Below are 15,749 nucleotides of genomic sequence, written 5' to 3'. Positions count from 1 at the left end.
AAAAATTGCCATTGTCCATGAGCTCAAACTTCAGTCAAGCTCTAACCACCCACATCCCCGGCCAAACCATGTGGTTGAAAGCACGACCCAATGTACTCGTCTGTGCCAAGCAGAGAGAATAATGAGTTTCACTTTTTATGACCTGCCGTGGTATGGAAGCCCAGAATTTGCTCGGAGGCGTTATTATACTTTTTTTTTATATATAAACAAAATCTTGAAATACCGTGCAAATAAAATGGTGAAATATAGAAAGAAAAAAAAAGTAAAAAATTGCAATAACTGGCAGGAAGAAAAGTCTTTAAACTAGATACGACGGTTTCCCGGTTTGGCTGAGAAGGAATTTTTGGGGCCTCTCCCGACTTTTATTATGTTACTAGTTTTTGGATTAATTTGACTGTGTTGCGTGACTGTATTTTTCCATTTAAGAAAATTACATCTATTGTGTGCGGAGGCTTCTTGGACTTCTAAATAAAATCTTAGTTTTTTGGGAAGGAGACCTGCTCGACATAACTTAATAAAGTGTTTTCATGGCGGCCTGAGGATCTAGGTCATCATGCCGCTATTTAAAATACACTGGTGGATTGGCAGTACAGAAAGAAATTTATCTAACTGGATTATTCATAATCCCTTAAAGGCGTATTCCAGGAATAGACTGTGATATTCTGTATTTAGGATTGGTCATCCATGAATGATGGGTGAAGTCTGACTGTGTATATATGTGCCTGTGTGTTAATCTCTTGATTCTTGGGTCTCTACCACCATCACACATTGATGGCCTGTAGTAAAAGGGAACACGTCAGAAAAAGCCCCAAATCCACCAACAACCTGTAATTCAGAATAGTAACACTCTGATAATCATGTCCTTCATTATTCTGTCCGATACATAGTAACAAATAAAATAATTTCAAAACAGCACACATTGTATTGTAACGACTTGTAAAGAGTCAGGGGGGTGGAGACACTTCTCAGAAGAGTCAACCTGACAAGCCATCCTCCTGATTGGCATTTCAAAAGCTTTGTATGTCATCGTGCACATGTGCAGTAAAGCAAGGTTTTCTAATCTAGGCTTCATCTGCACAAGAATCAGATGCAACCGGAAAAGACTTGTGACTACTTAGCTTGTGTTGTCAACTTAGCAGTTCTGTGTGACTCTTCGAAAGGAACGACTCAACCCTATGACTCCTTCCTGGTCATTAGACTATAGAAGCTCCACCCCCAAGTGTGACTCTTCAAAAGGAGTGGCGCCACCTCGAATGACTTGTACAGGTCATAAAACTGTAGTATACTTTTTAAAGTTTGCTCCAGAGACAGAATATAGAAGAACATCAGTGTCAATCTGTTACCATCCTGGAGAAAAGATGGGTGGGTTTTCTGGGCCTAAATTCTACTGATCAGCTCCCTTTAAAATATATTCCGGAAAAAAAAAATTATACGGGGGTCGGCTCATGAGAGCAAATCCCTGATAATCTGAGCGCTGCCATGTAGATCAGTGGATGGGACTCCCAAAATCCCTCCAAAAAAGCAAGTTTGCTTAAGTTATATTCATCTGTAATAAGAGATTGCATTGTGGATTCTAGCCCTATCCTTAAATAGTGTGTCATCAGAAAAACCAAAAATGGGTCTCTAAATCAGGTTTGTTACATGATATTTTTTTATATCATGATCTGTATTATGAAAAGAAAAACACTGGCCAGCTATATGTACACTCATACGTACTGTTCTTTCAGGAAAGCCACATGTACAGTCATGGCCGAAAGTGTTGGCACCCTTTAAATTGTTCCAGAAAATTAAGTATTCCTCACAGAAATGTATTGCGATTACACAGGTTGTTATACACGTTTATTTACTTTGCGTGTATTGGAACAACGTAAAAAACGGCAAATTGGACATAATTTCACACAAAACCTTCAAAATTGTTAGCACTTTTCCAAAATTGTGGGTAAACAACTCTGTTTCAAGCAAGTGATGCTCGTTCAAATTCACCTGTGGCAAGTAACACATAATGAGACCTACAGAGAGAGAAACATAGTACCTACAGTCAAATATGGTGGAGGTTCACAGATGTTTTGGGATTGTTTTGCAGCCTCTGGCACAGGGTGCCTTGACTGTGTGCAAGGCATCATGAAATCTGAAGATTACCAAAGGATTTTGAGACACAATGTAGTGCCCAATGTCAGAAAGCTGGGTTTGTATCCTAGGTCACGCGTCTTCAAGCAGGACAATGACCCCAAACATACTTCAAGAAGTCCCCAAAAATGGATGGAAACTAAGCGGTGGAGAGTTCTGAAGTGGCAGCAATGAGTCCGGATCAAAATCTCATTGATCACCTGTGGAAAGATCTTAAAATTGCTGTTGAGAGAAGGCGCCTTCAAATATGAGAGACCTGGAGCAGTTTGCAAAAGAAAAGTCCAAAATTCCAGTTGAGAGGTGTAAGAAGCTTGTTGATGGTTATAGGAAGCGACTGATTGGGTGTGCAACCAAATATTAAGTTGATGGTGCCAACAATTTTGTCCGGCCCATTTTTGGGGGTTAGTGTGAAATTATGTCCAATTTTCCTTTTTTCTCAATTTTTTTTGTGTTGTTCCAATACACAAAAAGGAAATAAACATATGTACATCAAAACATGTGGTGTAATTGCAATAATTTTCGGGAACAATTTCAAGGGTGCCAACACTTTTGGCCATGACTAGCATTAGCAACAATGAACAGAATGACCATATATCTTATGTATTGAAGCATCTAATGAGAATGTGCACAGGTCATTGTGAAGGGAGGGGGAGGTGTGACATCACCTATTGTGAATGGTGGATCCTGTATTACATAGGAGGTGTTAGTGGTCATTTTAATCTTGCTACTAATGATAATGAGACTTCTGAAAAAGTCTTCTGTAAAGAACAGGAATTCTAAAATAGCCACATTGGATAGTGTGAAAACTGAAAGGTTTATTTATTTATTTTTTTTATTATATACAAATTGTGCAAACATTAAATCAAACTTTTTTTTTTACGCAAAATACATTTATCACAAAAAACTTATTTAAACAATAGGTCATTTTCTGACGACACGAAGAATTTGAACAAGTTTCCATGTAGGACAATAATAATTATATTAATCCTGACTCATTGTCCACATGCAAGAAGAGGCTGTCGGCCAAAAAAAGTTCCGGAAAGCTGAAACTGGGGCATGTAACAGACCAAAGAGAACCACTACAATGCACAAGACATGGATCTTTAATTACACCCATTTAAGTGATAATGGGCTCAATCCCACAGATCTATCAGCCTTAGGCCACGTTCACACGTTCAGTATTTGGTCAGTATTTTACATCAGTATGTGCAAGCCAAAACCAGGAGTGGAAAAAAATCAGAGGAAAAGTATAATAGAAACAAGTCACCACTTCTGTATTTATCACCCATTCCTTGTTTTGACTTACAAATACTGATGTAAAATACTGACCGAATATGGACTGTGTGAACGTGGCCTTAATGAGAGTGACATCTCAGGTTATGAGCGGCTCACCTGGTACGTTGAGACGGGAGATGCAATATAGGGGGTGATGGATGTTTGGGTAATCATTCTGTTTGTGGCAATGCTGTATGGCGGGGGATAGAACCTGCAAAATATATAAAATAGGTCACAAAAAAAGTCTAAAAAGTGTCATCCCATGATAAATGAAAAGCTATACTATGAAATCTGAACTACAAGATAATCCCATACTGCAACATTGTGACAGGTATCGGAGGAATGGCGAAACCAATAGATAATCTAGACTTGCAATGAGAGGAAGGGGCTTCATACACAATGGGTGTGGTTACACAAAGAAGAAGGCGCAGGTTCATATTTTATTCATACTTTGTAGTATCAAAGGGTTAAAACCCATCTTTTAAAAATTGGCATATCCACATTTTTATTTGATTTTTAAGAACACCCCCCTTCCCCAACAAATATCCTTTGGATATGCCAGAAATGTGAAACATGGGAATAAACATTAAAATATGCTAAGCATAAAACAAATAGGCCATATGCTTGCATTTTTTTTTTTTATAATTTTTGATTAAGCATTAAAAAATGCAGGATTAAGTCCCTTATTTGTAGATTTTCCAATACTGTTGTCTAATGGAGAGCAGTATTTCTCAACACAAACCCCCATAGTCCTAGAACCACCAGCATAATTAATAAATACTAACATACAAGACATGTTTAGCCACTAAACCGGTATCAGAGGATATAGGTTATAAGAACTTGTGTATCCTGATGAAGCCGGTTTAGAGGCGAAACATGTTAAGAGAACTTTTGTGTTCGGTTTACTCAATTGTGGTGGCGGCCCCTGGAGGAAATAGTATGCTGTTGTCTACTGCAGACACACCAGCAACAAAAACTATTGCAGCATTGAAAAAATAGTGCTCTCAATTAAACAGCAAGATTGTAAAGTTCATAAAATTGGAACCTCAGTCCACCAGTTACATTTTAATAATTTCATGTTGAGTATAACACATCATTAATTTAAAAAAATACCCAATAAAAATTCTAGTGAATATGGTGGAAGAAAGGTAAACTTGTTCCTATCCATTTAGGCAATTGTGAAGGTTTCTGGTAAAACCTACCACCCTTCCGTGTTCTGAACTCTGTTATTACACGGAGGCACTGTATACTTCACTAAATGGACAACACAAACATGAAATAAAAAAAGTTTAGAGCTGGGAAAATCACCTTCTGACATACCCATTTTGAATAGCAGCAGTGGGATCATAAGTCAGCGTCATTCCAGCCTGTGAAGAAGAAACATGTCCTTATGACCATCCCACATAGCAAACAGGTATCAATTAGAAAAAAAGAATAAAGCAAATTATAAATGATCAATTTTTAAAGTCTATTTCTTAATTAAAAGGCTAATAATAATTATATTACTCTTGTGCATTAAAATAATTAAAAGAGCAACGTTACAAATACCTGGCCTGTTTTATACATACAGCTCCTATGCAGATCTATGCGTTTCTATCACCACCATCTCTGCGGTCACCCTCTTGTTTGTCTCCTACTTCTTGCTAACTTACTGAATTTATGTTATCCACAACGCATTTTACAACTAAAAACCAGCTAAGAGTGCACACAATTTTTTGAGGCTGTTTTGGAGCGGAATTTCTCCAAATCCGCCTCAAAAACTCAAACAAGCACAAGAGTTTTGTAAAGTTGTTCAAAATGCAATGGCAAATATATAAGGATATGTCCGCTTTAGCAGCAATTTTTCTTTTGTCCCATTACATCTTAAATGAAAAGCAAGCAAGTTTCAAGTTGGATAAATATAAAAGATTTTATTGTTTTTCTGTCTACAGCTCCTACGCAGAACTACATGTCTCCATGGATGTACAAGCGCTTCTCACTAAATTAGAATATCATCAAAAAGTTAATTTATTTCAATTCTTCAATACAAAAAGTGAAACTCATTATATAGAGTCATTACAAACAGAGTGATCTATTTCAAGTGTTTATTTCTGTTAATGTTGAGGATTATGGCTTACAGGCAATGAAAACACAAAAGTAATTATCTCAGTAAATTAGAATACTTTATAACAGCAGCTTGAAAAATGTTTTTAAACTCCGAAATCTTGTCCTACTGAAATGTATGTTCAGTAAATGCCCTCAATACTTGGTCGGGCTCCTTTTGCATCAATGCGGCGTGGCATGGAGGCGATCAGCCTGTGGCACTGCTGAGGTGTTATGGAGCCCAGGATACTTTGATAGCAGCCTTCAGCTCGTCTGCATTGTTGGGTCTGGTGTCTCTCATCTTCCTCTTGGCAATACCCCATAGATTCTCTATAATAGATTCTCTATGGGGTTAAGGTCAGGCGAGTTTGCTGCCAATCAAGCACAGTGATACTGTTGTGTGTAAACCAGGTATTGGTACTTTTGGCAGTGTGGACAGGGGCCAAGTCCTGCTGGAGAATGACATTTCCATCTCCAAAAAGCTTGTCGGCAGAGGGAAGCATGAAGTGCTGTAAAATGTCCTGGTAGACGGCTGCGCTGACACCAGCAGATGACATGGCTCCCCAAACCATCACTGATTGTGGAAACTTCACACTAGACCTCCAGCAGCTTGGATTGTGGCCTCTGCACTCTTCCTCCAGACACTGGGACTTTCATTTCCAAATGAAATGCAAAATTTACTTTCATCTGAAAACAACACCTTGGACACTGAGCAACAGTCCAGGTCTTTTTCTCCTTGGCCCAGGTAAGACGCTTCTGGCGTTGTCTATTGGTCATGAGTAGCTTGACACAAGTAATGTGACATTTGTAGCCCATGTCCTGGATACATCTGTGTGTGGTGGCTCTTGAAGCAATGACTCCAGCAGCAGTCCACTCCTTGTGAATCTCCCCCAAATTTTTGAAGGGCCTTTTCTTACCAATCCTTTCAAGGCTGCGGTTATCCCGGTTGCTTGTGCACCTTTTTCTAGCACACTTTTTCCTTCCACTCAACTTTCCATTAATATGCTTAGATACAGCACTCTGAACAGCCAGCTTTTTTAGCAATGACCTTTTGTGGCTTACCCTCCTTGTGGAGTGTCAATGACTGCCTTCTGGACATTGTCAAGTCAGCAGTCTTCCCCATGATTGTGGAGCCTACTGAAACAGACTAAGGGACCTTTTTAAACGCTTAGGAAGCCTTTGCAGGTGTTTTTTGTTAATTATTCCAATTTACTGAGATAATGACTTTTGTGTTTTCATTGGCTGTAAGCCATAATCATCAACATTAACAGAAAAACACTTGAAATAGATCACTCTGTTTGTAATGACTCTATATAATATATGAGTTTCACTTTTTGTATTGAAGAACTGAAATAAATTAACTTTTTGATAATATTCTAATTTAGTGAGAAGCACTTGTATACTAGAAACAAACCTTGTGAGTAGCCAAAAGTTGGCCATACACACTGGATGGACAAACGATGCTTCGGCCGACAGCCATCTTAGCAAACTGTCCCATACACAGGAGCGCTCGTTCGGTCGAGCGCTCCTGTGTGCTCTATGAGAAAGCCACTGACCGACATTGGCAGGTGGCTTATCGGAGGGAGAACAATAAGATCGGCAGTCCAAAATCAGACATGCACGATCATCTCTCCCAACGATCAGTTGGCCGGCACGCCCCAATACACATTAGATCGTTGACCAAATCAGTCAATATCTGCAGGTTTAGCAGACTTAAAGTCTAAGGTCTATGGGAGCCTTAAGCCTACAGACCTGTTATTCCTAGTCATCTGCCCCTTCATTTTGATAACCTACCAAGAGATAGATACCAAGAGTAGGTGGAATTATGCATTCTGATGAACTATTGGACTGCAAAGGACCCATATAAGGTTCTTTCAAAGCGGCCTTCTTCAGGCCATGTCAGCTCCTGCTTGTAATAAAGGCTGATAAGCTCTGCATAGAACCTACACAGAAAAATGGTAGGATATTTTTTCAATCAGGGGTATTCCCACAATTGAAATAAAGATAGTGGCTAGCCCTAGCGATTCTGAGAACAAGGGCTCTGGATTCTAGGAACAAGACTATAATAGAGGCATGCATGAGACTGCTGGAAATAAGAGCGCTGCGTACACTCGACCTCCACTCAATTCAGACAGGATGGAAAGCCCCAGTTCTCAGGATGACTGTGGATCCCAGCAGTTAGATCCTTGGCGATCAGAAAATTACTCCCTATTCTATGGATGGGGAAGAACAATTGTGAGAATAGCCCTTTTTGCAAAGTTGCTGATTTTTAGTTTCTATACATGGACTGCAAAAGTGCACATGGGATTCCAGCAGCGCTAAGTCAACACCACTCAGCAACTGGGGGGGTTTGTCATTCAGAGCTTACAACAAGGCATAAACATGTGCATCTTTTTTGCATATAAAGAATCTGCATCGGAACGCATGGTAGTTAATAGATCTCTCTGGTTTGCAGCTTATAAACCGCATTGGTGTGAGAAGGTCAGGGATGAGCATGAAAGCAAAGCACAAGCAAATCCCCAGAGCGAGCAGCTGCAGAAAGGAGGGCACCAACCTGTCACACACACCCAAGCCATGCCTGCTCCAAGCCAAGAAGTCTTATGTGAGTCATGTTTTTAAGCTACTCATTCATGCCCCCACCCTGAAATTTTATGGAAAGACTTACAAGTCTCACCTCGCCCTCTCTCGGCCAGGCTCTTCCATTCTGGACGTATTTGTTCTGGGTCTGTCTCTTCTTCTGTCCTCCATCAGCAAACTTGCAAAGCAGGGCTTCTGTTGGGGCTGCAGAAAGGAACAAAAAAGGTGGACAAATAAGAGCCAAAAAATAAGAGCCAATTCATTTATCGAGCAGTTTCCTCAGTAAGGAGGCACGGAGGACGTCTCAGCATGGTAAATAGTCAGTATTAGTCACATAAACTTTTATACAACTATTGTTGCTCACTATAACAAGTCAGAACTAAATTTAGCTATTTTGCTACAAGTTATTTGGTACTTCTATAAAAAGCACCTCTCTCTATAGCAGGGATGTCAAACTCAAACACACAGAGGGTCAAAATGAAAATCTTGGACAAGGTCTCGGGCCAACCAGTACACAGAATAATGGGCCCCACCCATAGTCCTCCATACCAAATAATGGGCCCCACCCATAGTCCTCCATACCAAATAATGGGCCCCACCCATAGTCCTCCATACCAAATAATGGGCCCCACCCATAGTCCTCCATACCAAATAATGGGCCCCACCCATAGTCCTCCATACCAAATAATGGGCCCCAGTCCATAGTCCTCCATACCAAATAATGGGCCCCACCCATAGTCCTCCATACCAAATAATGGGCCCCACCCATAGTCCTCCATACCAAATAATGGGCCCCACCCATAGTCCTCCATACCAAATAATGGGCCCCACCCATAGTCCTCCATACCAAATAATGGGCCCCGTCCATAGTCCTCCATTACCAAATAATGGGCCCCACCCATAGTCCTCCATACCAAATAATGGGCCCCACCCATAGTCCTCCATACCAAATAATGGGCCCCGTCCATAGTCCTCCATACCAAATAATGGGCCCCACCCATAGTCCTCCATACCAAATAATGGGCCCCACCCATAGTCCTCCATACCAAATAATGAGCCCCACATAATGCTCCATACCAAATAATGGGCCCCATATAGTCCTCCATATCAAATACTGGGCCCCACATAGTCCTCCATACAGAATAATGGGCCCCACAAAGTCCTCCATACAATATAATGACCCCACAAAGTCCTCCATACAGAATACTGGACCCCACAAAGTCCTCCATACAGAATAATGGGCCCCACATAGTCCTCCATATAGAATAATGGGCCCCACATAGTCCTTCATACAATATAATGACCCCACAAAGTCCTCCATACAGAATACTGGACCCCACAAAGTCCTCCATACAGAATAATGGGCTTCACATAGTCCTCCATATAGAATAATGGGCCCCACAAAGTCCTCCATACAATATAATGACCCCACAAAGTCCTCCATACAGAATACTGGACCCCACAAAGTCCTCCATACAGAATAATGGGCCTCACATAGTCCTCCATACATAAACCAATAGAACTAAATATTACCCTGATGAAGACAGACGCCGAAATGCGTGTCAAGACGTTGTGGCGCCATACCGCGAGGAGGTTATGACACAAGGTCTGTACACCTTACATATTTGTGTGCCCTTTGAATCAATGGATATAATCTGACATAGGTGCTCTGTTAATAGTGGTGGTATACCTAATGGGAGACTGTTTCCACACCACTAGATTATTACATGGGAGACTATTTTACATTACTAGATCACTATATGGGAGACTTTTCTATATCACTAGATTATACATATGTGATCTTTAGATATGCCCCTTCTGTAAATTGCTGGTATTCAGGAGTTAATATGCACTTTCTTGTATTGTTATGGATCCATTTATATATGGTAAATCCTATGATATATAACATACACTGTTCTGAATTGCACATTTTTTCACTTTACTTATGATGTCCTCCTGCGGTGTGTCGCTTTTAGTGTTTTTATCCATTGTAACCTAATAAAGATTTATTTATAGGATATCGTACTTTTGTATTATGTGAAGTGGTCATATTTAGTTCTATTGATTTATGTATTTGCAGATATGACCATGTCAGTTATCTGCCTATTAAAGTGAATGTTAATATATATACACCTTATAAAACATATATAATTTGACGTATACTTTTATCTGAACTTTGGTTCTTATAGTCGTCCACACAGAATAGTGGGCCCCACATAGTCCTCCATACAGAATAACGGCCCCCACATAGTCCTCCATACAGAATAACAGCCCCACATAGTCCTCCATACAGAATAACAGCCCCACATAGTCCTCCATACAGAATAACAGCCCCAAATAGTCCTCCATACAGTATAAGGGGCCCCACATAGTTCTCCATACAGAATAATGGCCCCCACAGTCCTCCATACAGTATAACAGCCCCACATAGTCCTCCATACAGTATAACAGCCCCACATAGTCCTCCATACAGTATAAGGGGCCCCACATAGTTCTCCATACAGTATAACGGCCCCACATAGTCCTCCATACAGTATAAGGGGCCCCACATAGTCCTCCATACAGAATAATGGCACCACATAGTCCTCCATACAGAATAATGGCACCACATAGTCCTCCATACAGTATAAGGGGCCCCACATAGTTCTCCATACAGAATAATGGCACCACATAGTCCTCCATACAGAATAATGGCACCACATAGTCCTCCATACAGTATAAGGGGCACCACATAGTCCTCCATACAGAATAATGGCACCACATAGTCCTCCATATAGAATAATGGCCCCACATAGTCCTCCATACAGAATAATGGCCCCACATAGTCCTCCATACAGTATAATAGCCCCACATAGTCCTCCATACAGTATAAGGGGCCCCACATAGTTCTCCATACAGAATAATGGCACCACATAGTCCTCCATACAGAATAATGGCCCCACATAGTCCTCCATACAGAATAATGGCACCACATAGGGGTGATGGTTCTCGTGTTGCGGGCCAAATATAAACCACCCTGCAAGTCAGATTTGGCCCATGGGCCGGAGTGTGATGTGTATGCTCTATAGTTTGGCTGCATGGGGTAACAATGATTGACAGCTCCTGCACTAGATTTAGAAATAAGATAAAACTGCACAAGAAAATCCGTAACAAAATGGAAATATACCATGAGCCCTTATCCTCACATCCACTTTACTTGGACTACTTGGATAAGTTACTTTGGACTAGTCATATGATCGTCAACTGATCTGCAGGGGGGGGTTGTCCAGGACTTTATCAAAGGACTAACGTGGGCTGAACCCGGGTTCAGCCGACAAGCTAATGTATATGGGGGTGCAGGCCAAGTTCTCATTGAGGAGATATTGATCGGGCATGTACGATTTCAGACTGTGGATCACTTTGTTCTCCCGCAGATAATGGATGCCCGTTGGTGGCTTTCTAAGAGAAAACGGAAGAACCCAGCATGAACGATCGCTCCTGTGTATGGGAGAGATGGCTGTCGGCTGAACGAAGGCATCGTTTTGCTTCGATAAAAGATCGGTGGGGACTGATGCCCACCATCTTCTCCAATTAACAAGTCTTGCTACGGCCACACATACAGTGTCCAAAGGGAGAAGAGCACAGCTCAACACACAATGTAGTTACCAATCTCCATCTTTGCATCCTCATTTTTAAAAGGCAACAGCATTAAGAGGCCATTTGCCTTCAAAATGCACAATTGTGCAAAAGCATATGGAGAGTGATTGGTGTGAGGTGCCGGGGGCTGAGTGCCTCCTGGTGCCAGCAGTATGACAGCCAGCAAGACACCTCATTTGTGAGAACCTGCAGCCAGCCATCCCCATACTTCATTTATGTTTACACTCAGACGCTTTCCTTTACATCAGCCTGAATTTTCTTTTTTCACATAGTCAATTAACACATCAGTCAATTTGCAGGGAGTGCACATGTTAGGACACATCCTGCCAACTGATATGCAAGAAAATGTAAAATTTCATAATATGTTGCACCTTCCAAATCAACAGAAGGTATAATACGCTATTAATTATGAAGGGTGAGAAATAAAAGGAGTCACATCCTAATCGTAAAACTTTGCCGTTAGGGGGGGCCGGTGTTATAGATGAGATTGAAGCAAAACGACAGTTCTCTTTGGGGCCAATTTAATGCTTGCGGCCCTGTTCTCCGGTCTTTAGCTGGCATCTACAGAAACGATCCCAGTATACCTGCTGAGCGGTGCACCGGGGGGAGCGAACGGCAGCTCAACCAGACTTATTATTCCATTTTATCCCCTCTCAGATCAGTCTCTGTGAATGTACCGCAGCCTGAAGCAAGCTCATCTTCTAACAAAGGGCTGGAAGAGACGATGTCTACATCCTGGCTCGGATACGGCTTCATAATTAAAGCTCTGCTAGATACGACGGAAACAAAGATGCGCGGCAATCTTATTAACAATGCGTTCCTAATGGCTGCTCAGTCAGAGCTCGCTCTTATTGGAAAGAGGGGCAGCTGGGAATAAATACGGTGTCTTCAGGGGAGCACATGAGTATTACGAGGCAAAAGTGGAATAGAACGCTGGTCCAATTTACGAAGATCAGAGGAGGCAATAACAATGAACAGTGGTTATTAAAGCTACTGTGTAGGGCGGTAGTGAAGGAGGACAGCTAAGGGTTTTCTGTGTGTGCAGGAACCGGACAAAAATGATTAAAAAAGGCTTAGGATCCGTTTTCCTTATCCTTTCCACGACACTTGGGCTAATTTCACATCCTTGTTTGCCAACAATACCGTTCTTCTGGAGAAAGTGACCTGCTCGGGTTCGGGCCATTCCTACACTTCAGCTAATTCCACATCTCTGTTTGCCAACAATGCTGTTCTTCTGGAGAAAGCGACCTGCTTGGGTTCGGGCCATGCCTACACTTCAGCTAATTCCACATCTCTAGGTTTGCCAACAATGCCGTTCTTCTTGAGAAAGCGACCTGCTTGGGTTCGGGCCATGCCTACACTTCAGCAAATTCCACATCTCTATGTTTGCCAACAATGCTGTTCTGGAGAAAGCGACCTGCTCGGGTTCAGGCCATGCCTACACTTCAGCTAATTCCACATCTCTGTTTGCCAACAATGCTGTTCTTCTGGAGAAAGCGACCTGCTTGGGTTCGGGCCATGCCTACACTTCAGCTAATTCCACATCTCTAGGTTTGCCAACAATGCCGTTCTTCTGGAGAAAGCGACCTGCTCGGGTTCAGGCCATGCCTACACTTCAGCAAATTCCACATCTCTATGTTTGCCAACAATTCCGTTTTTCTGGAGAAAGCGACCTGCTCGGGTTCAAGCCATGCCTACACTTCAGCCAATTCCACATCTCTATGTTTGCCAACAATGCCGTTCTTCTGGAGAAAGCGACCTGCTCGGGTTTAGGCCATGCCTACACTTCAGCCAATTCCACATCTCTATGTTTGCCAACAATGACGTTCTTCTGGAGAAAGTGACCTGCTTGGGTTCGGGCCATGCCTACATTTCAGCTAATTCCACATCTCTGTTTGCCAACAATGCCGTTCTTCTGGAGAAAAAAAGATCTGCTCGAGTTCAGGCCATCCCTATACACTTCCGTTAATCCCATATCTCTAGGTTTGCCAATAATGCAGTTCTTCTGGAGAAAGACCTGCTTGGGTTCGGACCACCCTAGGCACAGGTCCTGTCTAGTTTTTGTCTATGGCATGCACAACCTGGATGTATTGTGGATTCAGATACTACAGAGTGTGGTCCTCAAATAGTGGGCAGCCGTCCCAATACAGATCCCACAGAACATCCATTATGGAAGCAAAAGTGGAGGGCAAGGGCCTACTTCAACAAGTCTATGATGGCAGGCTTGAAATTAGGAGCAAATCCACCGCCATAGCCTGACAAATAAGATTCCAACACCAAGTCGACAGCACCAGGAAATCATGTTAAGTCAAGCATATGAATTCCGGTCACCTCTACAGGTTCCAAATTAATTTTAGGGTCAGTTCTTGGGTAAGAGCCAATTCTATGGCTCGAATGTTGGATGCAATTTCATTTTAGAGGTCTGAATAAGTTTAGGGTTCGGATATGGAGTTTAAGTTTAGCAGTCTGATCTGGGGTCTGCAAGAGTTTAGAGGGCTGGGGTCTTATTTATTGTTGGAGGATCAGGGTCTTAGAGAATGTTTTGCAAACTTTATAGAACTATTAATCTTATTTTAGAGAAAACCAAACACTAAAATTATTTAATGACTTCTTTAATGTCAGTGTTCAGCACGGACATTCACTTCTCCACAGATTCAGGCAAGTGAACCTTTACTAAAGCTGGCCATAGACATGAAATAGCGCTCTCCAGACTCCCCTATACAGATTGGTGCTCGGCTGAGTGTTCGTGTGTTTTTAACGGGGAGAGGGGAGAAAGCTACTGGACACCTGAGAGCGGTTCATCTTCCCTGAAGGATTGGCGGTCAAGTTTCAACTGACTGGCCCTTCTTTCCCTTGTCATCTATTGGGAGGAAAGTCAGGAGGCCTCCATAAATATCAGATGATCAGCTGGCCCCAACGAAATCAGCACGTTGAGCCGACTTTCAGCTAATGAGTAAGATTGTCTTAAAACTTCACGCACTGAATTTTGATAGATTGTCTAGTGAACCTGACTGCAATAGGGCATGGTTATGCTAATTAACATTAGCATACCGAAATATAACGTCCAGGATAGAAGAAAAATTCTGTTCGCATCTAGAAACTGTCAGTAAGGCCGGTTGCTGTCGACAGGCTGCGTTGTACATTTGTTAAAAAGAAAAAAAAAGTGAACATCCAAATAAACTAATGTATGGCTCAGAAGAGACAATTTGCTCCATACATCGGATTAGGACACATAAATGAGACATTCCTTCCCTTGTGAGCAAACCATAAAACAATATCAAGCATTTGCTTAAAAAATTTCCCATTTTGTAAAATAACTTCTCAAAAAAAATTCCACCATTTTGTAGCTGCAGAGCGTCTGCCATTCCTTTATCTCGCTCAGTGATCTGCAAAAATGTTACAAACCCATCAGAGTGCCCGCTCCTTGTTCTGACAGATCTCCCTTCTCTCAGGGTTAGAGATAGCAACAAGTAGGGAGCAGGGGAAATAAGTCTGTAGTGGACTGGGGAGAAAGTATGTCACATGGCAAATAAAAATGCTCTAAAAGAAGAAAATAATAGTACAGTATTGGAGCTGTGCTGATACAAGAAAGCAAGCGAGGTCAGCAGCACCCTGGATATACACAGATTTCACATTCAGCCTACATTACTGAGAGAGACAATCCTACAAGAGAAAAATCTGAAACTTGGACCAGGGTGCAAAGTAAAAGGAATGAAAATTGCAGACTGAAACCTTAGGCCCTCATACACATTAAAATAATGCTGGCTGAATCCACAGATACTGACGGGTTAGGCCAACAGTTTAATGTGTATGGGGGCCGCAGACCACGGATCGTTGGGGAAAACTTTGATCAGGCATGTCCGATATCGGACTGCTAATCGCTTTGTTCTCCAAGAGATAAGCCACCGAAAAAGATGTCTGGCGATGGCTCTCTCAGAGAAAACAGGAGCGCTTGGCCGTATGAGTGCTCCTGTGTATGGGAGAGACCGCCAAGATGGCTGTTAGCCGAATGATCGGTGAAAGCATTGTTCGGCCTACGGCCTTCTAATGTG

The 15,749-nt window shown here is 41.9% G+C and overlaps 1 protein-coding gene across 6 annotated transcripts in view; it reads right to left on the bottom strand.

Annotated features, from left to right (window-relative positions):
- RBMS1 (RNA binding motif single stranded interacting protein 1) overlaps nt 1-15,749 on the bottom strand; it is a 383,160-nt gene that overhangs the window by 21,753 nt on the left and 345,658 nt on the right. For 3 of the 6 annotated variants that reach the window (XM_073647067.1, XM_073647068.1, XM_073647073.1), the window contains exons 7-9: nt 8,150-8,265; nt 4,711-4,769; nt 3,520-3,613 (exon numbers count right to left, since the gene is read on the bottom strand). In XM_073647067.1, the coding sequence (XP_073503168.1) occupies nt 3,520-3,613; nt 4,711-4,769; nt 8,150-8,265 (269 nt within the window). The remainder of the gene's footprint in view (nt 1-3,519; nt 3,614-4,710; nt 4,770-8,149; nt 8,266-15,749) is intronic. The other 3 variants (XM_073647069.1, XM_073647072.1, XM_073647071.1) reach the window with 3 other exon arrangements.

Source organism: Phyllobates terribilis, unplaced genomic scaffold, assembly GCF_046119375.1.
Source record: "Phyllobates terribilis strain yellow unplaced genomic scaffold, ASM4611937v1 Scaffold_9__5_contigs__length_417890890, whole genome shotgun sequence".
NCBI lineage: Eukaryota > Metazoa > Chordata > Amphibia > Anura > Dendrobatidae > Phyllobates > Phyllobates terribilis.
This window is presented reverse-complemented; position numbering and strand designations above follow the sequence as displayed.